At 58.2% G+C, this 24,233-nt stretch overlaps 15 protein-coding genes across 15 annotated transcripts; 6 read left to right on the top strand and 9 right to left on the bottom strand.

The window, feature by feature from the left end:
* Positions 1-358: 358 nt before the first annotated feature.
* OSTLU_3334 (Oxa1 family transporter: 60 KD inner membrane protein OxaA-like protein) lies at positions 359-1,171 on the top strand (the record flags this gene model as incomplete). The annotated part of the gene is made up of 1 exon (XM_001416885.1): positions 359-1,171. A coding segment is annotated over one exon (813 nt), but the record flags the coding sequence as incomplete, so codon positions are not given.
* Positions 1,172-1,507: 336 nt separating this feature from the next.
* On the bottom strand, positions 1,508-2,098 carry OSTLU_34044 (predicted protein; the record flags this gene model as incomplete). Its single annotated transcript, XM_001416601.1, has 1 exon — positions 1,508-2,098. The coding sequence occupies one exon, from the start codon at positions 2,096-2,098 to the stop codon at positions 1,508-1,510; it is 591 nt and encodes a 196-aa protein (XP_001416638.1).
* Positions 2,099-2,556: 458 nt separating this feature from the next.
* Positions 2,557-3,606, bottom strand: OSTLU_4968 (predicted protein; the record flags this gene model as incomplete). Its single annotated transcript, XM_001416600.2, has 1 exon — positions 2,557-3,606. A coding segment is annotated over one exon (1,050 nt), but the record flags the coding sequence as incomplete, so codon positions are not given.
* A 597-nt stretch (positions 3,607-4,203) lies between these two features.
* On the bottom strand, positions 4,204-5,361 carry OSTLU_34210 (predicted protein; the record flags this gene model as incomplete). Its single annotated transcript, XM_001416599.1, has 1 exon — positions 4,204-5,361. The coding sequence occupies one exon, from the start codon at positions 5,359-5,361 to the stop codon at positions 4,204-4,206; it is 1,158 nt and encodes a 385-aa protein (XP_001416636.1).
* Positions 5,362-5,460: 99 nt separating this feature from the next.
* OSTLU_30546 (predicted protein) lies at positions 5,461-7,029 on the bottom strand. The gene is made up of 2 exons (XM_001416598.1): positions 6,467-7,029; positions 5,461-6,385 (listed from the first exon to the last, which is right to left on the bottom strand). Exons 1-2 carry the CDS (start codon positions 6,794-6,796, stop codon positions 5,501-5,503), a joined length of 1,215 nt encoding a protein of 404 aa, XP_001416635.1. The 5' UTR covers positions 6,797-7,029; the 3' UTR covers positions 5,461-5,500.
* Positions 7,030-7,284: 255 nt separating this feature from the next.
* OSTLU_34351 (predicted protein) lies at positions 7,285-9,693 on the top strand (the record flags this gene model as incomplete). The annotated part of the gene is made up of 2 exons (XM_001416884.1): positions 7,285-7,863; positions 7,972-9,693. The coding sequence occupies 2 exons, from the start codon at positions 7,285-7,287 to the stop codon at positions 9,691-9,693; spliced, it is 2,301 nt and encodes a 766-aa protein (XP_001416921.1).
* A 47-nt stretch (positions 9,694-9,740) lies between these two features.
* OSTLU_30544 (predicted protein) lies at positions 9,741-11,117 on the bottom strand (the record flags this gene model as incomplete). The annotated part of the gene is made up of 1 exon (XM_001416597.1): positions 9,741-11,117. One exon carries the CDS (start codon positions 11,115-11,117, stop codon positions 9,741-9,743), a length of 1,377 nt encoding a protein of 458 aa, XP_001416634.1.
* A 73-nt stretch (positions 11,118-11,190) lies between these two features.
* On the top strand, positions 11,191-11,547 carry OSTLU_30543 (predicted protein; the record flags this gene model as incomplete). Its single annotated transcript, XM_001416883.1, has 1 exon — positions 11,191-11,547. The coding sequence occupies one exon, from the start codon at positions 11,191-11,193 to the stop codon at positions 11,545-11,547; it is 357 nt and encodes a 118-aa protein (XP_001416920.1).
* Positions 11,548-11,733: 186 nt separating this feature from the next.
* OSTLU_14569 (predicted protein) lies at positions 11,734-12,516 on the top strand (the record flags this gene model as incomplete). The annotated part of the gene is made up of 1 exon (XM_001416882.1): positions 11,734-12,516. The coding sequence occupies one exon, from the start codon at positions 11,734-11,736 to the stop codon at positions 12,514-12,516; it is 783 nt and encodes a 260-aa protein (XP_001416919.1).
* Positions 12,517-12,556: 40 nt separating this feature from the next.
* OSTLU_30541 (predicted protein) lies at positions 12,557-13,849 on the bottom strand. The gene is made up of 4 exons (XM_001416596.1): positions 13,783-13,849; positions 13,555-13,580; positions 13,203-13,370; positions 12,557-13,114 (listed from the first exon to the last, which is right to left on the bottom strand). The coding sequence occupies exons 1-4, from the start codon at positions 13,835-13,837 to the stop codon at positions 12,575-12,577; spliced, it is 789 nt and encodes a 262-aa protein (XP_001416633.1). The 5' UTR covers positions 13,838-13,849; the 3' UTR covers positions 12,557-12,574.
* Positions 13,850-14,345: 496 nt separating this feature from the next.
* OSTLU_33830 (predicted protein) lies at positions 14,346-15,140 on the top strand (the record flags this gene model as incomplete). The annotated part of the gene is made up of 1 exon (XM_001416881.1): positions 14,346-15,140. One exon carries the CDS (start codon positions 14,346-14,348, stop codon positions 15,138-15,140), a length of 795 nt encoding a protein of 264 aa, XP_001416918.1.
* Positions 15,141-15,169: 29 nt separating this feature from the next.
* Positions 15,170-15,949, bottom strand: OSTLU_30539 (predicted protein; the record flags this gene model as incomplete). Its single annotated transcript, XM_001416595.1, has 1 exon — positions 15,170-15,949. The coding sequence occupies one exon, from the start codon at positions 15,947-15,949 to the stop codon at positions 15,170-15,172; it is 780 nt and encodes a 259-aa protein (XP_001416632.1).
* Positions 15,950-16,598: 649 nt separating this feature from the next.
* Positions 16,599-19,831, bottom strand: CIF2 (chloroplast translation initiation factor 2; the record flags this gene model as incomplete). Its single annotated transcript, XM_001416594.1, has 1 exon — positions 16,599-19,831. The coding sequence occupies one exon, from the start codon at positions 19,829-19,831 to the stop codon at positions 16,670-16,672; it is 3,162 nt and encodes a 1,053-aa protein (XP_001416631.1). The 3' UTR covers positions 16,599-16,669.
* OSTLU_14566 (predicted protein) lies at positions 19,620-23,282 on the top strand (the record flags this gene model as incomplete). Its single annotated transcript, XM_001416880.1, has 1 exon — positions 19,620-23,282. The coding sequence occupies one exon, from the start codon at positions 19,620-19,622 to the stop codon at positions 23,280-23,282; it is 3,663 nt and encodes a 1,220-aa protein (XP_001416917.1).
* A 67-nt stretch (positions 23,283-23,349) lies between these two features.
* On the bottom strand, positions 23,350-24,006 carry OSTLU_30536 (predicted protein; the record flags this gene model as incomplete). Its single annotated transcript, XM_001416593.1, has 1 exon — positions 23,350-24,006. The coding sequence occupies one exon, from the start codon at positions 24,004-24,006 to the stop codon at positions 23,350-23,352; it is 657 nt and encodes a 218-aa protein (XP_001416630.1).
* Between the last annotated feature and the right edge of the window lie 227 nt (positions 24,007-24,233).

Raw genomic sequence — 24,233 nt, 5'->3', positions numbered from 1 at the left:
CGCGTCCTCGCGTTCGAAGCACGCCCGAACGAGACACACGATGCTCGCCTCGTCATCCTCCGCCGTCGGCGCGCATCGCGCGACGCGCGGGACGCGATGCGCGCGACGCACGACGACGAGCGCGGTCGTGACCTCGACGCGCGGCGGCTCGACCGGCGCGCGACGCGCGAACGCGACGCGGACGAACGCGCGACGCGCGAGCGTCGTCGCGGGCGCGAGCGCGATCGATGCGCTCGGTGAATTCGCCGAACGCGCGCAGGCGGCGACGGCGAACGCGCACGCGACGCTCGTGACGTCGCGCGTGTTCGACGTGGCGGACGCCGCGGCGGCGACGGCGGGGATAGATTTGAACGATGCGGAGGCGCTCAAGGCGGCGGGATTACAGAAGGGTGGGTGGTTAGGACCTATTACGGATGGGCTGGAGTCCGCGCTCGAGGGGATCGATAGCGTCTTGGACGGACGGGTGCCGTACTCTTACGGGTTTTCCATCATCGTGTTGACGGTGCTGGTGAAGCTCGCGACGTTCCCGTTGTCCAAGAAGCAGGTGGAGAGCTCGATGCAGATGCAAGCGATGCAACCGCGAATCAAGGAACTTCAAGCGATGTACGCGAACGATCCGGAGCGATTGCAAATGGAGCAAGCCAGATTGTACAAGGAGGCGGGCTTCAACCCTCTCGCGGGGTGCTTGCCAGTGTTCGCCACGCTTCCAGTGTTTATCGGGTTGTATCGCGCGTTGAGCAACGCCGCGTCCGAAGGCTTGCTCACGGATGGTTTCTATTGGATTCCTTCCCTCGGTGGTCCGACGTCCATCGCTTCTCGTAACGCGGGAAGTGGCTTCGCCTGGCTTTGGCCGTTCGTCGACGGTCACCCCCCGCTCGGCTGGCACGACACCACCGCCTACTTAGTGCTCCCGGTGTTGCTCGTGGCCTCCCAATACGTGTCGCAGCAAATTGTCAGCCCTCAGCCGAAGACCGATGACCCGGCCCAACAACAAAGCCAGGCCATTTTGAAGTTCCTTCCGCTCATGATTGGTTTCTTCTCTCTCAACGTTCCGGCCGGTCTCACCTTGTACTGGTTCGCGAACAACATCATCACCACAGCCCAGACGCTCATCCTCCGAAAAACGACTACGGCGCCCGAGCCGCCCGTCGCAAAGTCCGGTGCTGCTGGTGGTGCGAACGGTGCGGAGCCCGTGCGTGTTGAATACGTGCCCAAGTCTCAAAGAAGAAGCGGCGCGCAAATGCCCGTCAGACCGCCACCGAGAGTTGAAGAAGTTAGCGATGCCGTAGCTGCCGAGTTCGCCGATTTCGACGATGGTCCCGCAAACGTTGTTGAGGTCGTGACTCCCGAAATCATGGATGTCCCGAACTCGGCCCCGCCAAAATCTAACGATGGTCGCCCACAAAACAGCCGCAAGTCTCGAAAAAAGCGATCCAGATAAGCGAGAAGACATGTATGATGAAGCGTTCGTGACGAACATTGCAATAAAAAGTAAACAACAATTCTTTTACAATATTTTTGCGCCGAGTCCAGCGTTCGCGATCTCTTCCTCTGAGTAATTCGAGCGATCGAAATTTGTCACCGCCTTCGAGTCGCGATAAAGAAGCGCCGCGCAGTCGTACGCCTCAGCCGCTGCGCGCTCGGTTGGATACGTGCCCAAATAAAGGTATTTGTTGCCCATAACTCGCCCAATGCGCGCTTCCCATTTTCCCTTGGAATTTTTCCCTTTATGACTTGTCACTCCTCTGTAAGCACTCACTCCGCGAGAGAAGCCGGAAGATCGCCGTCTTAGCTCACAAACCCAATCAGCGGGTGAATACTCCTGCATGGCTTTGATTTCTTCGGTGTAATTACTCACATCAAAATTCAGAACCTGTCGAGTACCGAAGAATCGCAACGCGGCAAGATCGTACGCACGCGCGGCGTCGAGCTCGGAGATCCATCCTCCTAAATAAACCTGTCGCCCGCGCGTGCGCCCGCCGGACGATTTCTTGCGCACACGCTCGTACGTGGCATCCCACAGATGTGCTTCCCACCGACTTGTGATTTTATGACGAGTAACGCCTTTCCATTTACTACTACGATTCGTACTCTTCATCGGAGTCGTCCTACGATTTGCCCTGAGAACTTCTCGGTCCTTCGACTGGCGATGTCGCTCGACTTGCGACGTGTCCAGCTCCGCCTTTTCCTCGCATGGCAAATCCCAATCGGCTTCGTTCTCAAAATCAAACATTTCCATCGCCATTTTAGACATCTCATCCTCTTCGTTTCGCGCCAACTTGGCATCAAAGTGCAAGAACGGATTCAGCTGGAGGCCAAACACCTCGACCGTTCCATCATCGGGCCAGCACAAGTCAAACGCCGAGCCGAGGGAAGTAGCATCCATCCAAGCGCGTCAATCTCAGTGTTTCTAACACAACACAACGACTGGGTTTTCATCAAGTCTTCGTCGTACGTGCGTCGACTTCTATCGAGGCACAACCGTTTTTCTGGCAGTGAAAAACGCTCGTCAAAAGTTGTTAACACGCACGCTTTTTCTCAAGATTTTATTCCACATTACATATCAGCAAAAAATTTGGTAACCGCCTTCTTCTTGTTCTCCGCTTTCTGTTGATTGGCGACTTGCTTTTTCCCTTTGCTTTTGGATTTTCGTTTCTTGGATTTTCCGTCATCGTCGCTATCGTCGTCGTCGTCTGCTTCTTCGACGTCCATTTCTTCGGCGTCGTCCCACGCGCCCTCCTCCGTCAACCAGTCAACCTTCCACAATTTGACCGTCTTATCGTGCGAAGACGACGCGAGCATATTCTTATCGAAGCTCATTGTCAAACGCTCGATGGGCATGTCGCTATGCTCACCCACGAGGCCCAAAATTTTGTTCGGAAGGACTGAAATCACGCGGATCAAACCATCGCTCGAGCCGGTGACAACCATGTCTTCCGTCACCTTCGCGATGGCGTCCACGCTTTGAGGATGTCCCGGATATCTGTCAGATATATCATCCCATTTACCGTAAGTGAAAATGTCCAGCACTCCTTCCTGCGAACCGGCGACGACTTTACGGCCATTCTTTACGATTTCGCAACTTAATAACTCGTCCTCCAAGTTATCGCACTGCCCCACCATTTTGTTTGTCGTCAAATTTAAGCATCCGAGCGTACCATCGCCACTCGAAATCACGATTTCGTTTCTACCCTCCCCCGCGTACTTCATATCGCTCACAAAATCCACGAAAGGCTTGTGTTTTGCGCATTCGGTCTGCGCGCGTGTATCCCAAATCTTCACGCATCCGTCGTCGTCTCCAGTCGCAATCAGGTGCTCATTCAGCGTGATTAATCGATTAATCGCCACGGTATGCGCGTTTTTAAGCCTCGCCACCACGGCTCCGGTGACTACATCCGTCGCCACGACGCACGCGTCCGCGCCGCCGCTCAGCAGCGTCTTCCCTCCGTCCACGTACGCCAGCGTCCTGCACGTCTCCCCTGCGTGCACCCCTCGCAGCGTCTCCAGCTTCGCGCACGAGCTCTGGGTGTGCGACCACTGCTCGACGTCACCGTTGATCAGCCCGACCGCGAAGACGTGCGTCGTGGGCGCGAACGCGACGTCGAACGGCTGCTCGGCGCATTCCGCGCGACACGCTTCGCCGCCGTCGTCCATCGCAGCTTTCGCGTCGATCACGCGCGCTCGCGAGGCTACGACCGAGGTTTTTGACGCGCGTTTCACCGTATCCCGCGTTTCGCGCGTCGAGCGTCGCTGAGTGACGCGCGATCGTCCCGTTCGCCGCCGCCGCCGGTGCGCTTTTTCACGGAACAGAGACGGGCGACGACGGCATCGCGCGACGCGCGCGGTGGCGATGCGTCTACGGAAAGGTGCGTCGATGCGAGGCGAGGCGACGCGACGCGACGCGACGCGACGCGACGCGCGACGACGCGACGCGCGACGACGCGAAAGGCGCGAACGACGAAAGCCGATGATGCACAACACAGCTACTAGAACAGAATATGCGTTGACGTTTTTACGACGACGGCGCGTTTGATGCCAAACCTGTTCGAAAATGATGAGGCTTCTTCGTTCATTCGCTCGCGGGTCGATTTTTAAGTCTGTGCTCCGATTCGACCGCTGACGACGTGAGTTTGTTTTTACTTGGCGCAGGCGCGGAAGACGGTGTCAAACAAATGTACTACGACGCGCGTAGATTCTAGTGAGCTAAAGCGCGTCTAAAGCGGCTGTCGCGGCGTTCACGCGCGCGCGCCATTCTTCGTCGTCGTCTGTATCGCTCTCGGATTCGCTTTCGGAGACGGTGGCGTCGGAACCGACGCCAGTCGCGGTGAGCACGCTCGGAGCTTTTCGTGCTCGGAGCGTAGACCAATCGCTCACGGAAGCGAAAAACGGATGACTGCGGATAGACGTCTCGTCTTCAAACCCGAGCCGTTTCTTGGGCTCTCGAACGAGGAGTTTATCGATGAAATCCTTTGCGGCGCTCGAGACGTTTGCCTCGGGTGGGTACACATACTTCCCCTTGAGCACGGCTTGCATGGTCAAGTACTCCGTCTTATCTTTAAACGGCACGCGTCCGGTCAACAGTTGAAACGTCATCACTCCGATAGACCACAAATCCACCGCCGTGGTGGTTTCTGCGCACCCTTCTAAGATTTCTGGCGCCACGTATTCCGCTGTGCCAACGAAGGACGCGCAGCGATTCTTCTTATGCTTTGCATCCTTCTTCACCGCCTGTTCCGCGATCGCAGTGAGCACACTCGTCATCACAGGTTGTAAATCAAGCGCACTACCGAAGTCACACAATTTTACGTGACCAGTCGAATCGATCAAAACGTTCTCGGGCTTGACGTCTCTGTGCACGATGCCGCGCGCGTGACACTGTTGCACCGCCCGCGTCACCTCGGACACATAAAACACCGCCTTTTCCTCCGTCATCACCTCGCCTTCCGAGCGTTTCAATTGTGAATATAAATCTCCCCCCGTGCACAGTTCCATGCCGAGATACAGCGAGTAAGTGTCTTGAAACGTAAACCGCAGCGCCGCGACGCAGTCGCAATCCGCCAACCGTCCAGCCAAGAGCGCCCTCTCCGTCGCCACGTACCGCGCTTTACCCTCGCGCACGATGTGTGACTTATCCATTATCTTCAGCGCGTACCTCTCCGTGGGTTTGTTCGCCAGAAACACCTCACGCACGGACGAATACGACCCTTCGCCGATTGTGTCCACGGTGACAAAGTCGCGCATCTCGAAAGGCCGCGTCGTCGACGTGGACGACGCGGCGTTCAGCGAGGATACAGAATCACCGCGGGTGTGCGATAGGTGGTGGTTGTCGCCCGCGGCCGGCGCGCGCTCTGTCCCAGACATGATGGACGATGACGACGCGCTCGCGTGTGAGGACGCGAGCGGAGCGGAGGGGCGCGGGCGCAAAATGAATCTTGTATTCATAAATACTATGATGCGTGCGATGGAAAGATTGACATCAATTATCGTTCTGTGCGAGCGCTCAAGCGGAAAAGCAGCAGAAGAAGCTGGCGAATCCACCCTTCTTTTTCTCCTGTTCCTGAGGCGGCGGCGCGGGAAGATGGACGATGGTTCGCGTGTCTGCATCGCGCGCAACATCGGTGAAATAATCGAGCTTGGTGGGTAGATCTATCAGTTGACCTTGTTCTTCTACCATCATCGTCCCGGATCGATCGAATAGACACACCGCGCACATTTCGTCATCTTTCGCCCACAGCAAACGCCCCGGCTTTTGTCTGTCTTTGCGCGCCGTCGGAAACCGTTGAAGTACGCCAAAGGTGGCTTGGCCTTTCAACAGACTGTTGCTCGTTTCTGCGCCGTCGCGTTCAATGTCTAAAGAAACTCTAAATCTTTCACTTTTCGAATTATCGACTTTCTCATCGAGCAAACCTCGCAACTGCTCGAGCTCTCGCGCCAACAACCGACTGAGATCCCCAACCTTGACCACGCCCGTGCTCTCGATGTCGGCTTGTGTCATGATGGAAATGATGTCCGTCATGCTTGATCGCACTCCATAGTAATCTAGCTTAGCTTTAAGATCCTCAGAAGTGATGATCGCGTCTTCATCGCCTCCACCGAGCACCTTTGATATATTCTTCACCGCGCGTCGATCGAGGATGTCTTCAAATCTTTCCCGGTCGCTCGAGAGCGTCGCCACGCTCCGTGATCGCGACAAACCGCGGTAGAGAACGTTTCCGATCGCACCTACGCTCACCATACCAGCGCTGTTAGCGCGTACCGACAAGTCTTCCGCGAGATCAAACCCCAACATGCTGCTCAGAGACGCCTCTGGCGCGATTTTCCCTCGCAAGAGTTCGAGCTGCTTCACGATGACTTCGACGCCCAACGCCCCGACCGATGCATCGTCCTACGCGCGTCAAAAACGTCAGTACGGGTCCAAACAACGATTCATTTCCCAAAAGCGCGCGCGCGCATCGTCAACACTCACCCACGCCGCCGCGTTCAACACCATCGCGAACTCGCTGAGCGAGCACACCCCCTCGTCCTCGTCCGTCTCGCTCCCCTCCCCCGCCCCTTCCTCATCCCGCTCGCTCATCAACATCGCCTTCAGCGCCGCCACCGACGGTTTCCGCGTCAACACGCTCCTCATCATCGTCGGCGCCGGCGACGCCTGCCCCTCGCTCGTCGCGCTCCCGAAACTATCCTCCTCGTTCGCCGCCGGCGACGACCCTCGCGGCGCGTCCTCCGCCCGCATCGTCCCCACGCTCGCCAGCTCATCGAACGACACCAGCCCCGGATCGTCGCCGTCCTCCGCCATCGTCGTCGTCGTCGTCGTCGTTCCGATCGTCGTCCGCGCCGTCCCGCGTCCCGCGTCCCGCGTCCGCGGGTTCGACGCCCCGCGACGATTCGTTCAGGTTCTCGCGCGTTCGGGTTCTCGCCCGCGCGCGTTCGCGCGCGCCCTCGACGGTCGTCGCGCGTCGGCGCCGTCGGCGCGTCGGCGCGTCGCCGTCGAGACGCGGCGCCGTCGAGACGCGGCGTCGGCGCCGCGCGCCGGTGCGCCGACGCGCCGACGCGCGCGCGCGCGTCGACGTCGGGTCGACTCGCCCGTTCGCGACGCGAAGAGCGCGACGCGGGACGGGGTTTCGTGGTGACGCGACGCGCGACGCGGGACGGGGTTTCGTGGTGACGCGAAGAGCGCGACGCGGGACGGGGTTTCGTGGTGACGGATTGGATGTCGCGCGCGCGCGCGACGACGCGACGCGCGTCGACGCCGCGCGACGCGGCGCGCGATAGATGACGGCGGCGATGGACGGCGACGAGGACGACGCGCGAACGACGACGACGACGTCGAGCGACGACGAGGACGTGCGCATACGACGACGGCGGGACGACGACGACGACGACGACGACGACGCGAGCGTCGCGAAGGCGAACGGGACGGGCGATCTCGACGACGCGCGCGATGGAAGGCCGACGTGGTTCGACGCGCGGGCGTTCGAGAGGGATGATTTCGATCCGTGGGAGTACGTGGAGGAGATCACGACGTTCGTGGGATCGGAAACGCTGAGGGAGGCGCTGGACGGGCACGAGCGGGAGACGCGCGAGGCGCTGGAGCGACTGGTGAACGAAAACTACGAGGAGTTTGCGTCGCTCGGGGATGATCTGAGGGATTACGCGGAGTTGAGGGATAAAATAATGCCGGGACAGATTGAGACGAAACGAGAGGTGAGCGAGGGGAGGGAGGAAATCGTGCGAGCGCTGGAACGGTTGGAGGCGAGCGCGGAGGAGCGAGAGGCGCAGGCGCGCGCGAGCGCGAGCAAGCGCCTGGCGGATGAGTGCGGACATACGGTTTCAAAGGTTGAGCGATTGCTCGGAGAGTTAGATGTCGTCGGTGGAAAGTCATCGGCGAGCGATGGTGCGACGGGTGGGGAGAGAGCTGGAGACTTACTCGCCTCGGTGGTGATCGGCGCGGAGGATCGCGAAGGCTTGGAGATGTTGGCTCCAGCGTTTGAGGACGATCAAGCGACGCCGAGCGGAGCTGAAACGGACGATATGCATCGAGAGCACATCAGTGGAGATGTGAACGAGCGCGCGCGGATGCTCGATCGCATTTCGAGCGAAGTAAATCGCTTAAAGTTTTACCAAAAGCAAGGAAAAGATCTTTCGGCGATTCGAGACCTCGCCGACCGAATCGAGTATTGCGAGTTGAAGCTCACTTCTTTGGCGCAAACTGCGCTCATCGATGGTTTAAAAGAAAAGAACGCGAACGTTATAAGTCATTGCTTGCACGGTTGCACCGCGATCGGGAAGTTTGACGTTGTGGAAAGCGCGATTCGAACTGTATTGATCCGCCCAGCGGTGGAGAAGACGCTTGAATCGATTGCCGAGGAAGATTTTGCGTCAGTGTTGCCAAAACTAAGTGAAACTGCGCTTACATCGTGCTCTTACGTACTTGATCTTACGCGAGTCGCCGAATCGGGCCTACAGTCGCACGACTTTCTCGCTGGAACTGTACTCGCAGAGGTTGATTCGCAACTGAGTTCAGCTTTTGAGAAAGCGTACTCGCCGGGAATCCCACAGGATTTCATCAAGAACTATCGCGCGGCGATGAAGTTTGTGGATATATTAGAAGATCTCGCACCAACGATGGCGTCATTGAATCATTTCCGGGCGTCCAGGTACTTGGAATCGTACATGAAGAGGTGGAATCTTTCGGTGTACTTTAATTTGCGCTTCCAAGAGTTTGCTTGCGATGTCGATGAAGAGCTGAACGAGCCGGGTCTTGATACCTCGCGAGCGAGCGATGGATTTTTACTCACACCGACAACGCAAACATGGCTGACGATGGCGAAATGCATGGCGGAGGAAGTCTTCGTTCCAGCCCTCACGGACAAATTTATTAGACTGTTTGCGCAGGTGTTGTCGCGATATAGAACTTGGGTGAAAGCCGGCATCGAGGCTTTATCTGTTCAGCAAAGCTCCGATTCGAATGCTGAAGAAGGTAAAGTCACCATGGTTACGTCTTCTTCTAGTTGGGGCGCCACAGCGGGTGGAGATGAGTTAATTTTAGTGCGCTTGGATGTTGAAAAGTTGTGCGCTAAAGTGCGTTCGGACGGTGCAGCGTGCGTGAAAGCGAGCACGAGCATTCTCGGCGAAGACACCGCTCAAATCGCGGTGGATTGCGTCTTAGAAGGCGCAAACGAGCTGCAAGAAATTATTCCGCAGCTCGACGCATTCATCGTGAAAGTATACGTCGAGAGATGCGTTGAATCATTGAAGCAGCTCAAGGGGATCACCGCCACATTTCGCATGACGAACAAGCCCATGCCGACAAGACACAGTCATTTCGTGCCCACGATTCTCGCTCCCTTGCAAGCATTTTTGGATAATGAGCGCACAAAAATGTTTTCTAAGACTTCGAGACAAGAAATAGTCGATAAGGTCGTAGATTCCGTGTCTGAAAGATACGCTGAAATGGCGAGCGATCTTGTGGCGACGGTCAAGAAGACTGAGGCAAGTCTGAATCGTCTTAAAGATCGACAAGGGAAAACTAGCAGCACGGGTGTGGGCGACACAGACAAGATTTGTCGTCAGCTATATTTAGACGCCAAGGAGTACGCCGTGCAAATGGAAAAGTTTGGCGTCGTCTCCACCAATTCAGACGCGTTCAACGAGTTGTGGTCAAATGTCGCGGCGGGAGCGCCGACTGCCTAAATTCTCGTGTTTATAATCACAAGTAGTGCTAATAGCGCATCGCATCGCTAATCATGCATCGCAACTAACGATGACTCTCTCCGAATCTTTGACGAACTGCTAATCTTGGGTATTTTCGTAACGTTAGTCAGCCAATCTGTACCCACGTCGAGAGGAAGTATCCACTCGAGCGTCGAAATCTCGCTCTGGTGCTTTTGGCCTTTGAAAAACGCCGCGAATTCTCCTGCCGGAGTCTTCTTAACTGACGTAATTTCGAATCTGAGCTGCCACTTGAGCTCAACTTTTGATGTTCGAAAGCTTCCAGGGGAATTTGCAGGTAAATTAAGAGCGAAATTCGAGGTATTGAGATGCTCGACTCGCTCGTGCGTTTGTACCCAAATTTTCCTATATACCGGCGGCTTGCCGCCGTGCACCGTCTTGGCCTCTGCGTGTATAATTTCACTCGACTCGAGCGTAATGAGCACATGGGACGCTCGCGCTTTTCCAGGTTCGGCGCACGTAAAGTCGAGTATACCCGCCACTTCGCCCCCAATCGCGCACTTAGGTGCGGGCTTGCGCAGCGTCACCTTGACGAGTCGATCCTCGCCCATGCTCACGACGTACGCCTTTGATTTTTTTCTCTGCCCGTGCGATTGCGGAGTGAACACCGATCCTTCGCCCGCTTGCGGTGTCGAGCTTTCGCGAGGTGTCCTCACCTGCGGTTCGACGTCTCCCCACATCTGCAAAGCGCGAGGCGACGCTAGTGAACCGTTGAATCGCGGCGACTCGGGCGGCACGGTGTCCTCGATGTGTATCCACGGCGCAGTTAAATCACGCGCGCTGTACGTCTCTCGCATCTCGCCTACATCATCATCATCGCCCACATCGTCACACAATTCACCGTCATCTTCTCCCCGGCGTTCAAGATCCCAATCCCCCGCGCGAACCGTCAACGGCGCGCTCGCCTCGAGCGTCTCCCCGCTCGCCGTCGTCGCCTTGCACGTCACGCGATACCAATACCTCGAGTGCTCGCCTCGAAAACTCGGCGCTAATCCCGGAGGTAAATCAATGCCAAACTTCAGCCCCACCGTGCTTCCAGGCTCGAGCGTCAGCGCGCGCGCCACCTCGCCCGGCGGCGACCGCGCGACGCTTCGCTCCTCCGCGCCCACGCGTTCGCGTCCCACCCACTCCACCGTCACCCGCTCCACGACCAACGATGCGAGCGCGTTCGCGTCCGCGATAACGCGCACGCGTCCGCGAAACGGTCGTCCCGAGCACACCACCCACCGCGGGTCGTCGTCGTCGTCGTCATCGTTCGTCGTCGTCACCGTCCCGCGCGTCCTCGCGCCTCGACTTTGCCCGCTCGACGACGCGAACGCGCGCAGCGCGCGATCGCCCGCGCCGACGCGCGCGTCCATCTCTATCCGCACCGTCGACGCCGTCATCGTCGCCGCGCCGTCGAGGTCGCGTCGCGACGTGACGCGAACGCGACGCGAACGGTCTGCACTTCGCGACGCCATGGCGTCCGTCGCGCGCGCGCGCGCACCGCCTCGCGCGATCGCGACGACGGCGCGCGTTCCGCGACGCGGCGCGCGCGCGGTGCGACGCGCGACGACGTCCAAGGGCGGGACGAAGACGTCGTCGTCGTCGTCAAAGGGATCAAAGGGACGAGGCGGGTCGACGAAAAACTTGATCAACTACGTCCCGAAGCCCGACGCCCCGGAGCCGTGGTGGCCGGTGGACGAGCGCACGGGCAAGCCGCCCGGGTGGTTTCAGTTCGTCGTGTTCGCGGGGAGCCAGTTGTTCATCGGGGTGGTGATGCAACCGGCGGCGTTGGTGTATCAGTCGTTGTTCGATCCCATCGTAGGAAAGTGAGGGCGAACCAAACGCCGAGCGCGACGACGACGACGCGCGTCGCGCGTCGCGCCGCGTTGGGACGTGTTGTATTAAGATCAGATTCAATCGACTCGACGACGCGCGTGACGACGACGCGCGACGACGACGCGACCGTCCGGAAACTGCCCGAACGCGCGGCGTCACACGGCGACGCGCTCGACGCGCATGGCGCCCGCGACCGCGCTCCGGGGCGATGGACGCTCGAGCGAGATGCTGCGAAGACAACGCTTGCACCGACACTACGTCGCGGGCGCGCACGGGAGCGCGGAGTACGCCATCGACGGTACGATCGTCGTCGCCACCGTGCACGGGCCGCAAAAAGTGAAACCTTGGCGCGAAGAGGTCGAGCGCGGGATCGTGGAGTTTGAACTCACGAGCGCGAGCGGGATGACGAGAGAGGAAGAAAGAGCGTGCGAAGCGCGCGTGCGAGGGGCGATCGAGGCGACGGTGGTGCGGTATGATTTTCCGAGACTCGGCTTGCGAGCGACGGCGCGAATCGTGAGCGACGACGGTAACGCCGAGGCGGCGTGCGTGAACGCGCTTTGTTGCGCGCTCATAGACGCGGATGTGGCCATGCATGGGTTGATATGTGCGAATGCGTGCGCGATATTGAGCGATGGGACGAAGGTGATCGACCCGACGAAGCGAGAGGAAAACGAAGCGAGGGCGGTGGTGCGCGCGTGCGCGCTGAGCAAGTATAGAGAAAAGGAGGAAATCGCCATAGTCGGGTGCTCCACGACCGGTGCGTTGACTGAGGAAGAGTATTTAGAATCTATAGCGTTCATCGTCGACGCCACGGCGTCGGTTGTGAACTTCCAAAAGAAGTCAATAGCGCGATTCGAGCTCGAAGGGAAATTCCAAGAGGACGGAACAAAGGAAGCGAAGCGAGCGAAGACGGCGAGCGAAGACACGCCGATGGAAGGGATGGAAAACAAGCCCATAGGGTGATGTTGTAAAGTTTTACATTTTCGAACATTGTTACCGACACGCGCGTATTAGTCTCAGCTCACTTTGCTTGAGATTCGGCGTTCACTTGCGCGACGCGGGCCAAAAACGAAGCGTCGTTAAGATACTCCACACGAAACTTGAAACCAGGCGGTCGTTCGGAAGCGGTTACGAGATTGCGCCACTTGTCCTTCAAGTCGACGCCGCTACGAGAGGTGTCCTGGAAAAAGGAACTTTTAATGTGCGCCCACTGCCCCAAACCAAACAATTGAACTCCCTTGATCAAATCTTCAGCCTCACTCTGAGAGAAACGCTCTCGCTTCTTGTCGCCACCCTTATCCTTCGCTTTTTTGGACTTCTTCGCCACGGGTTCACCCGGAAATTGCGTGTTCACCATGGTTGGTGCCGCGGGTACGCCTTGGCCGTCGTTGTTCAGGATGAGCACGATGTCTGAGCCATCGCGGACTCCAAAAGATCCCAACTGCGCGTCAGTGGGTTCCATCGTTCGACTCTTATGCTTCAAAGTGATATTATCTTTAGTCAAAACACCCCCCGTGGTCTCATGCACCATGCCGCGCAAGGCGTCCACCGTCGCGTCGGTCTGTTCGAGGGCGTCGGCGGTTAGTCTAGGGTTCAAAGACAGATTAGGGTTTACGCGTTCATCGTCGACGCGCGCGAACTCGACGTACCGGCACCGTAAACTTCCACTCCGACGTCGTTTGTCCCTTATTGACCCATTTTACGGTCACACCGTACATTTCCTGATCCACATCGAAGTCGTAAGGGTCGTCGCTCGTCCTGCGCTTCGACGTCGCAGTGTCGTTCGCCGTTTGTTTTCCGGCACTCTTCACCGATGCCTGCGCGCGTTCGTCGCGTTAATCGTCAGTCGTCGTCGCGTTTGCACATATTTTTCCCACACCATTCGCGCGCGACCGCGCCTCGCGACGCTGCATCCGCAAGACATCGGTCGTCGTCTTCGCCTTCAACGCGCATTTGCACCGTTTCAAGTGCGTCTCGAACTCGACCGAATCGCGCGCCTACCTTGCCCTTTTTCTCTTTCAACGCCACTATTTCGCGTCAAGATGGCGAATCGCTCGTCAGTCTTCGCTCGACGCGCCCGCGCGCGCCCGTTCGTCGTCCCTCGCCCCCCCGTTCGCGTCGTCGTTCGCGCGCGCGCGACGCATCGTTTCCATCATCGTTCGACTTTTCGCCCGTCTCTCGCGCCCGTCTCTCGCGCGCGCGATCGCGCGCGCATCGCACCGCGCGCACCCGCTTTCGTCGTCGCCACGGGCGCCGCCGCCTTTCGCTTCGACGCGCGCGTCATCGCGCCGCGTCCGCCGAGTGCGGCGTCCGCGCGCGAGGTCGTTCCCCTCCGAACCCTCGCGTCGATGGCGTTTTTATCTTTTATCGATCGCGCGATCGAGATCGAGATCGCGGTTTCGACGCGCACACAGCGGCGATCGATCGCGATCGCGGTCCGCGCGCGCGCGCGTCCCGACCGACCGACCGCCGACCGCCGACCGCCGACGCGTCGAGGCGAGGCGAGGCGACGCCGAGGCGACGCGGCGGCGACGGGACGCGGCGCGACAGCGCGACGCGGTCGACGGCGAGCGCGAGCGCGAACGAGCGCGAACGAGCGCGAACGAACGCGAACGAACGCGAACGAACGCGCGGTCGGTGCGTCGACCGACCGACGACGCGCGCGCCCGCGACGGCGCCTCACATCGTGTTCCCTCGCGGTTGGATTATCCAAAACATTCTCGATGGATTCGATGGTCGGGGCGACGAGCGCGCGATCGAACGGTGAGGTGTACGAACGGAGGGATGCGACGATGAGACGCGACCGCGCGCGGTCGATCGCGATCGATCTGATCCTGTTCGCGTCGACGTTCGGGATCGGGGCGTGGCTCGAGGTGGCGACGCCGCATCAACGCTTCATACAGGGCGATTTGTTGTGGCGGTATTCGTATCCACACGGGGAAAATACGGTGCCGGCGGTGGTGGTGCCGCTCATCGCGTTCGTCGTGCCGTTGATTTGCATGCTGTTGATGCCGAAGAGGTTGAATCCGGCGGTGCACAAAGAACGGGCGATCGGCGGACTGTGCGCGAGCGTCGGTTTGACTTGGGTCGTGACGTGCGCTATGAAAAACATCATCGGAGGCATTCGACCAGACTTTGTCGCGCGATGCTGGCCCGATGGGAACCAGGTGTGGGCCTCGGTAGGTGTGCCTTCGTGCTCGGGCGTGAATGACGTCGTGCAGCAAGGACGGCGGAGCTTTCCAAGCGGGCACACGTCGATGTCGTTTAGCGGCTTCGTGTACTGCTCGCTCTACCTCGCCGCTTGGTTGAAAATAGGGGGGCAAGATCGTCGATTGGGGCGATGGGAGGGTATTTGGAAGTTAGTGATAGTTTTAGCACCAACCATACTCGCCGGTTTCATCGGTTTGACGCGCATTAGAGATTACTGGCACCACTGGGAAGACGTCACCGTTGGCGCTTTGCTCGGCAGCGCGTTCGCGTACGCGGCGTGGGTACACAAACGACCTTACGCGAAGCGCGTTACTTTAGAAACTTACTCTCCGTTGGGTTTGATGGACGACGAAGCCACGAGCTGCGGTGGGCAATAGTTTGTATCTCTATATATCTGCTACATGTGCTAAAACTTCACCCCCGTCTCGCCCGTGTTGAACGCAAAGGAAACTCTCGGCGCTCCGCCGGGGGACGCCAACACGCCGTGCAGCACCCAGCTCGGGAATACCACCAAACGCCGACGTTTGGGTTTAATGCACGTGTATGTACAGTATCCAGTGCTAGTGTCTGCCATCGGATCGACGCCACCGGCGGAGACGCGCAACAACAAATCGCCCGGTTCGTCGACGTCGTCGTCGTCGTCGCCTCGATCGCCCGCCGACGCGTAATACACCCCGCTCCAAACCGCGTTCGCGTGATTATGCAACCCGTGCCCATCACCCGCGCGCTCGCACACGTTTATCCACGACGTGCTCACTTTCGCAGGGTCTCCTCTCCCCATCATCGACTTCACGAACGTCGTCTTCGCGTCGTTTTCCTCCCACGCGCGCGCGCACGCGCGCTCCGCGAGCGCCGCGAGCGCCCGCGTCTCGCGCCTCTCTCGCTCGAACACGTCCGGCTGCGAGTGAAACCCACCGATGTTCGACACGCGCATGCTTTCCGCGTCCCGGGATTCGCGCATCGCGAGCGCGACCAGGGCGTCGTCGTCGACGCCGTCGATGCCGTCGTACACGTACACGCAAAGCGTTTTTCCGAGTTCGTCGGCGTCCCAGCGCTCGAACGGGCCGAACGCGCGTCGCTCGCCGTTCGGCGCGACGGCGTCGACGCGATCGGGCGTCGCCCGTCGCGGGCCGTCGGCGTAGGCGCCGAAGAGCTCGCGCGCGCACGCGGGCGCGCGTCGGGACATCGCGGGTCGTTACGCGGCGACGCGATATGACGACGCGCGCGCGCGCCGACGGCGACGGCGACGGCGACGGCGACGGCGACGGCGACGGCGACGGCGACGGCGACGCGCGCGATGCGGTCGACGACCTCGCGACGCGCGTCGGGACGCTCGACGTCGCGAGCGCGTCGAAGGCGACGACGTCGACCGCGCACGTCGTCGTCCTGCTCGGGCTGCGACCGACGACGAAGACGCGCGAGATCGAGCGCGCGATCGTCGAGAGCGAAGACGCGAACGCGGTGAAGATCGCGTGGGGAACGAAGACGAGCGCGGTGTGCGTGTTCGCGAGCGAGGCGCTGGCGAAAAAGTTGCTCGAGGATGGCGCGCCGAGGACGCTCGGGAGCGACGCGAGGTGCGCGCGGTGGGAGGAGACGAGCGAAACGCTGAGGGGGGACGTTTCTGAGTTTGATTTGCGACCGCCGAGGGCGAGACCGAAGACGAACGCTTCGGTGGCCCGAAGAATGATCGCGAACGCGTTGAACGTGAAGTTGGGCGATGCGCCGGATCGAAGCGACGCGGACAGACGAGCACTCGGCGCGGCGCGCAAGAAAAAGGCGGAGGAGAAACGTCGCGCGCGGGAGCGAGAGGAGGAAGCAGGGCGGGAGTGAAGTACGTTGTAAAAAATGGTTGGTTTTAGTTATACACATTCGTTCAACTTGATTTTATCTATGTCGCACATGCACTCTACTTTGACGGAGCGGCCCGTCGTTGTTGTCGCTGGTAACCTTCCTTGGCCTTTTCTCGCGCGGCTTCACGCTCGGCCTCACCAGCTTGGTATTCTTCAACACGTTCTGCCAAAATTTCACTCGCAGTTTCGAGTGTTTGAATCTTATCGACCAAGTCCAAGCACTCCAGTTCGTCGCCCGCTTTGAAGCCGTCCCACTCGGGATCGGCGCCGATACCGCATTCTAAGCCAGCCTCAACCTTCTTGACGATATCCTTGACGCGACGAAGTGAGCCGACCTTACCGAAGAACACTTCTTTGCCCCTTCTAGTGACTCTCAAGTACTTTTTGGACTGGAAGTAACCGTCAGTCACCTCGCAACCGGCAACCTTCGCCTTACCGCCGCCAAAGACAGCCTTACACGTCGCCTTGCCAAACGGTATTTCTTCCTTGATCGAACTCAACATGCCTTCCATTGCCGCACGAACTTCATCGACCAGATCGTAGATAACGTCGTAAGTACGTACTTCAACCTTCCTCTTTTTCGCAATCTCGCCGATTCGGTCGCTGCAAGGCGTATTGAAAGCCAAGATGATCCCTTCGGAGGCAGAAGCCAAATCGACGTCGCTCTCGCTCACTTCGCCTGCAGAGGCCATGAGGAAACGAAGCTGGACGCGGTCTTGAGGCAACGCACTGAGAGCAGCCTTGACTGCTTCGCAAGAACCACTAACGTCTGTTTTGACGATGAGATTGATCTTTTGTAATCCATCCTCATCGCCCGGCAAGTTGCTCAGCGAAACAACGTTGCCCTCAATCAAGCGGTTGTTGCGAATCTCATTTTGGACTTGCTCAGCCTTGTCACGAGCCGCGGTATCGGACGCGTAGACGGTAAATTCTTCACCCGCGGCTGGAACGCCGTTGAGGCCCATGATTTGAATAGGCATAGATGGTCCAGCCTCTTCGACTTTGGTGCCATCTGCGTCGTCCATTGCGCGCACTTTGCCATACGCGCCACCAATTTGAATCGCATCGCCGATGCGCAAAGTGCCGGCTTGGACGAGAACAGTCGCCATCGGACCACGTTGTTTGTCGAGGAATGCCTCGATGACCGTACCTTGAGCTTCGCGATCGGGATTCGCGACGAGCTCGGCGAGCTCGGCGGTGAGAGAAATAGTTTCGAGCAACTCGTCGATACCTTCGCCAGACTTGGCGCTGATGGGCAGGAACGGAACGTCCCCGCCCCACTCTTCGCTGATGATACCGATGCGCGATAGTTCATCACGCACACGGTCGACGTTCGCGCCTTCTTTGTCAATTTTATTGACGGCGACGATGATCGGAACGTCGGCGGCTCGGGCGTGAGATACAGCCTCTTCCGTTTGCGGTCGAACGCCGTCGTCGGCCGCGACGATAATTATGGCAATATCCGTCACTCGCGCACCACGAGCACGCATCGCACTGAACGCTTCGTGACCCGGAGTGTCGAGGAAGGTAATATCCTTCTCTTCATCACCAACCATGGTGCTGACTTGGTACGCGCCGATGCCTTGCGTGATGCCGCCGGACTCGCCCGCGGCAACCTTGGACTTGTGAATGTAATCCAACAGCGATGTTTTACCGTGATCGACGTGACCCATGATGGTAACTACGGGTGCTCGCGGTACCAAGTAGTCGAAGTCGTCTTCGCTCAAGAACTGCGTCACCTTCTTTGCCGCCGTCGCGACGCCCTGTTCAGCCTCGTCTATCCATTCCACTTCCATATCCTCAGCCACGGCAATCACAGCTTCCTTATCGAGCAACTGGCCCATTTGAACCGCGATACCCTTCATGAAAAGCGTTTTGATAATTTGCGCTTGCGTCGTGGCGAGAAGTTCGGTGAGATCTTCGATCGCCATGCCATCCGTGGGAACTTCGAGAATCTCCACAGCCACGGCTCTGTTTTCCTCGAGCGCCTTTTTGCGCTGCGCGCTCTTTGCCGCTTTGCTTCCTCGTCGCTGTTTCACTTGATCGCTACCACTCGCACCACTCATATTCATCTTTGGTCTACCGCCGCGTCCCGGTTTGCGACCGTCTTGGAATCGAAAGTCTTGTCGTCCACCGCGGCCGCCGCGACCCGCGCGACCGCCGCCGCTCGGCTTGGCCGCGTTTCTAAAGTTTCGTTGACCCCCATCGCCGCGGCCGCCTGCACCACCGCGCGCACCGCGCCCGAATCCACCTCGTCCACCTTCGCGTCCACCACCGCGTCCACCGCCGCGACCGCCGCGACCGCCGCGGCCGCCGCGACCGCCGCCCTCCGAGCCCTCGCGGTAAAACTTCCCGTCCGCCCCTCGCACGAGCTTCGCGCGCGACTTTTTATCGTCGTCCTCCCGCGCCGCCTCCGCGTCCGCCACCGCGCGCGTCATCACCGCTCTGTCCTCTCGTCCCTCGCCGCGCATCGCGCGCGCTCGCGCCCATCCGTCCGTCGTCGCCGTCCCGAGACGAAACCCTCCATCGCGGCGCCCGTCCTCGGCCGTCGCGCGCGCGCTTCGCCGCGCCCCGGCGCCGCGCGCGATCGTCGCGCGCGCGCCCGTCGTCGTCACCGACGTCCTCGCGCGCGCGCGCACCGTCGACGCGCCGCGCGCGCCCGTCGTCGCGTGCGCAAACATCGCCGACGCGGACGACGTCATTGTGCGGGCGGGACGATCGACGCGCCGGGCGGGACGATCGACGATCGACGTCCGTCGACGGACGTCGATCGACGATCGATCGATCGACGCGATCGCGCGATCGACGGACGATCGATCGCGCGATCGCCGATCCGCCGATCCGCCGATCGCGCGATCCGGCGATTCGCCGATCCGGCGATTCGCGTCCCGAGACGGGACGAGACGGACGGACGGGCGACGGCTGGACGGCCACACCGCGACGACGGCGCGACGGACGAGGATGCGGTACGCGTCGACGCGAAGGGATGATTTGAAACGAGACGCGATGACGCACATCGGGGCGAAACCGAGCGAGGACGGGGGTGGGAAGTGGGAGGCGAAGGCGAGGGCGATCGAAGGCGACGCGACGACGGCGGGGGAGGACGAGAACGAGGCGACGTCGGAGACGAGCGGTGGGTCGGTGACGCTCGATGACGTCGCCACGGGGGGGGGGAGGACGAAAGTGCGGTGCGCGTCGCTGACGGCGATGGACATCATCGCCGCCGTGCCGGTGGAGAAGTGCGTGGAGACGATGGATTGGGTGGAGACGGGTCGCGAGACGAGAGACGAGAGAGCGATGGCGTTCGGCGCGGTGGCTTCGCGTCCGGTGAAGATATCGGTCGATCATGGGAAGAAGCGCGGTGGCATCGATAAGTCATTGGTAGTAGCGATGGATTCGCGGTGGATGGAGAGGATGGAGACGCCCGTGATCGTCGATGAAGACGAGACGCGAAGAGCGCTGCGAAGAGCGATTCGCGAGGCGAGTTTCTCGACAAATTCGGAGAGCTGTTTGTTTCGATTGAACGAAGACGCCCTGGAGGCGCTGGATTGCGTTGAGAATGACTTGCAGAAGAGATACGACGTTGAGCGAGAGAGCGAAGGTTCGAAAGAGTTTGAGTCGACGACGAAGGTTGGTAAGTTGAAGGATTTCATGAGTTTGTTTCCGCGCCCACTCGAGACTTCGTTTGCGATGGACGAGCCTTCTCTTCTCGCGTCTCCGATCACGTTCTTGCTCTCGATGGCGAAAAAGATCAAAGTGCTGCCGTGGGAAAATGAGATAAAGATTGATAGTTCATGCAAGGAGTACTTAAAGAATCTCCTGTTTCAAGGAAGGATCCCCGAGCCGTCGACGAAAGACCCTTTCCAAGCCGTGCCGACGAAGATCGCTCCGTTGATTTGTGAAGACACCGCGCCAAGGTTCATGGAGAACGTGGATCCAGATTCGATGGATATTGCTCTGGACTCAAAGTTGAAGACTTTAACGACGCCTGTGGAAGAGCACACCCTCGCGGTGTCGAATGATTTCTCGTCCAAAGCCAAAGCGCAAATGACAAAGAAGCTTCTAAACGTCGACGACCGATTCGTCACCAAACCAATGATTGTACCGAAGATCGATGAAGAAGAAGAAGAAGATGCGAATGTTCGTACGGATCGCGCAATGCGAGACGTGATTGCGAGTGTGCAAGCAGTAAAAGACCGCGCGCCCGCGTTATCCGAATGGAAAGTTGCTATCCCAAACGCCCTCGATACGTTGGCGCGATTTCAAGAAGAAGAGCACACCGCGGCGGCAACTTTATTTCGCGAAGCCGAGATGGATAATGATGATCTCGATTGGACTTGGGACGACATGATGGATAAGAACGATGAACCACGAACGACGAAAGAACCGCCAAAGTCAGCGCCTGAAGCCATTCCAAAGCCACCGACGCTGAGTGAATCGCTGTCTCTTTCGAAGATTGAGAAACACAAGGATGCGTGCTTGATCGATTTCGTCGAGCTTGACCTTGATCCAGAACACACATATGTGATCAAAGTGCTCGCGGAACGTTATGGTTACATATCGCAAATTTTACCTCTGGATATTCAGCGAGCTATTCCCCGATTTCAAGTCGGCGAATCTACGGAGCTCGCGCACGCAATGAAACACTTTGCGAATGAGTCGTCGTCAATCAATCGACATTTGAAGAACTTGCTGTGCTGTCAAAGTGCGGCGAATTTAATTCATGTGTATGGAATTCATCAAGCGCACATTTTGATGCGGAGTTACGCTAAGGATGAACAAGATTTATCAGACATCAAGAGCCTCGTCGAAAACAACGACGTTGCCGTGGAGCGCGGCGAGTTTGACGATCATCCCAAGTTGAGAATGATCAGAGCGTACATCGCAGATCTCATAGTGACTCAATCGAAAATGCTCATTATCTTTCCCGACGCGATGGGTATACTCTCCATCGTGCGATTTATCAGTAAGCTTGGTACAAAAGCAGTTCAGTTTGATGGTAAGCAAGAGTTTAAAAATCTACACGAAGACGATGTTGAGGATTTCGCTCGCGCGGTTACGCTCGCGACGGCCAATGTACAAGTTTTAATCGCTCTCGAGGCTCATATTGCTCATGAGGCATTTCCATTGGAGCTATTTTCGACGTGCGTTTATTACGCTCCGTCGCCGAATGCGCTTCAAGATCTTCATCTGCTTGGTTCTTCGCGCCACGCTGCAAATCGCTTTGTGAGAGTGCTCGCCATGAAACGGGGTGTCTCTATACCTAGTGAAGATCCAGAGCCTGCGTCATCGGCGTTGCGTCATTCACCGTACGTGGAGAATAATCAACATGCTGCAAGCGTCGTGCGCGACGAAGATCCCAATGTATCGCCTCCTGTACAATTCGATGGCGTTCCGAGGCACGTCGTCGTGCTCAACGTCGCTAGACAGATTATCAAGGTACGAGAGCAACTATTTGGTCAAGTTGAGCGAAACTTACTCGACGACGGGTGCGACGTGATTTTGCGAGAGTTTGGGATCGACGTTGACGCATGCTTCACCGTCGGCAAGCAAGTTCACGCAGTGATATTGATCGTGCCAGAATATTTTGTTGAAGGGTTACCGACACAAATTGAACTTTTTTCGTTGGTGGAAGATTTGATGGTTGCTATGGCGCACTCGTTTGTGTCAGGAACGATGGTCTTTGAGGGTGATTTGGACTTTTTAAACATTGCGCAAACGCTTGATCGAAGAATCCATTCAGACGCCGCGCACATGCATTTTTCCATCGATCTCAGGTACAGTCTCGAAGATGAAACCGCGTCGATGCTACATGAGATTCTGCAGCCACAAGATGGTCGTTTCTCAGAATTTTCTGCGCCAATGCCAGAGAGCCGAACGATTGAAGAAATGGAGTTGTGTGATATGTTTCCTTTGCTCAATCCAATCTCCGCATGCGCTCTATTGGCGGATGAATTCGTTTGCGATGAACTCCAACGCATTGGTAATCTGTCTTCGAATACTAAGGCGTACTTGCAACGCGATGGATACCTTGGATGCCCACTCGATGTCTTCGGTGCCGAAGAGCCGGCGAAGGATGTACCACCGCCGTATTCGCCCCGCGGCGGAGCTGCGCAAGAACGAAGGCAAGTCTTCACGGAACGTCCAATCACAGAGTTTTACTCGCCCATTTCGAAGCGACCACGACTCGACGAATGGGAGCTCGAATCTTTGTCTTTAGATTCGCCGACAAACACCGCGACTCCGCATTATTACCAATCTTTGCATCGGCGCAATATCGATACGCCGTCTCCAATCGTGGACTTCAAGACGTCTCCCACGTCGGCGCCGCGATCACTCTTACGATCACCGCCAGCGGCGTCACCACGAAGAGCGCCCCCTGTCAATGTTGGCGCTGTCGGCGGTGGTCGACTCTGGCAACCGACCCGGACGAGCGACGGACCCTCGACGAGCGCAAACATGATTCTGGAGAAGCATCGGCAGCAACCTGAACCGTCACTTGAGGAATTCAATCAAATGCTCGAGTCTTACCGAATGCCCGCGCCTCCCGAGCGTGGGCGAAGAAACTCGACGCTTGATTGTTTCGATTCGAACAGAGACTTAACGCAGCACCGATTCACGAGAATATCATCATCGCGAACGCAACAATTTCCAAACACTTGGAAATGAATGCATGAAATGACACCGACGAAATCTTGTTGGAAATGAGAATTTTGTAATACAACGAACGCTAAGGCTATGGTGGCACCTTGAACGAATCAACGATTGATCGTAGATCGCCTTCGGCGCTCTTCCAAGACCGAGCGCCGCAAGAGGCGACCATGAGATACAGTTCACCTTCGACGATGCACGCGGAAATCAAGTTGTGCGGCGACACGAGTTCGTATAGATAATAATCGACACCGTTTTTCGTCGACACAGACGTTGACGATGGCGTTCGTCCTGGTTGTCCAAAACCATTTTGTTCCCAGTAGGCACCGATGAGCTCTTCAAATCTTTGCAAAACATCCTCCGGCGTCCCGGCGTCTTTGATACCGTCCGCCCCGACGAAAGGCAAAACACTCACGGCGAGCTGACCGTTCCCTGTGTCCGACTTATAGCGAGTATCGACGCCGTAGAGTTTGCCATCATTTAACGACACGATATCCGCGCTCCAATCCTCCGGATACTCGAAGGAATAATCGTGCGTGGCGGAAGAGATGGACGTCTCGAATCGCTCGCGAAAGCTTCGCTTGTAGAATTGCGCTCGCGACGCAGGCGCCGAGGAGGACGAAAGAAAAGCGACGAAAGCGAGGAAATCGCGACGATTCGCTGAGGGGGTAGCGTGCTTGCGCTTCGCCGCCGTCGACGCGCTGGGGGCTCGAACTCCTGACGCCGAACACGACGCTCTCATACCGATGACGCGCAACGAACTCTGACGCGGATTTCAGCTTTTTTCAGTGTTTCGGAACCGTAAGCCCGAAACACGCGAACCGATCGGACGCGATCGCAGTTAAAACAGGGCCCTCCTCGCCACGTTTCTCACAATCTTTTACATTTCTCCAGTGCGAACGAAAGACTTCGCCTCCCCCCCCGTTCGGTCCGTCGATTCGCGAGAGTCGGAATTACGCGTCGCGCGAG

This window comes from Ostreococcus lucimarinus, chromosome 3 (assembly GCF_000092065.1).
Source record: "Ostreococcus lucimarinus CCE9901 chromosome 3, complete sequence".
In the NCBI taxonomy this organism is placed as follows: Eukaryota; Viridiplantae; Chlorophyta; class Mamiellophyceae; order Mamiellales; family Bathycoccaceae; genus Ostreococcus; species Ostreococcus sp. 'lucimarinus'.
This window is presented reverse-complemented; position numbering and strand designations above follow the sequence as displayed.

Bases quoted from the DNA above. Each gene is read 5' to 3' on its own strand.
- OSTLU_30541 (XM_001416596.1), bottom strand. From the start codon at position 13,837: ATGACGCGCGCGTCGAAGCGAAAGGCGGCGGCGCCCGTGGCGACGACG. The intron at 13,581-13,782 runs GTGCGCGCGGTG...GACGCGAAATAG, and splicing joins CGTGGCGACGACGAAAGCGG to TGGCGTTGAAAGAGAAAAAG. The intron at 13,371-13,554 runs GTAGGCGCGCGA...GAACGCGCGCAG, and splicing joins TGAAAGAGAAAAAGGGCAAG to GCATCGGTGAAGAGTGCCGG.
- OSTLU_30546 (XM_001416598.1), bottom strand. From the start codon at position 6,796: ATGGCGGAGGACGGCGACGATCCGGGGCTGGTGTCGTTCGATGAGCTG. The intron at 6,386-6,466 runs GTGAGTGTTGAC...TGACGCGCGTAG, and splicing joins TGTTGAACGCGGCGGCGTGG to GACGATGCATCGGTCGGGGC.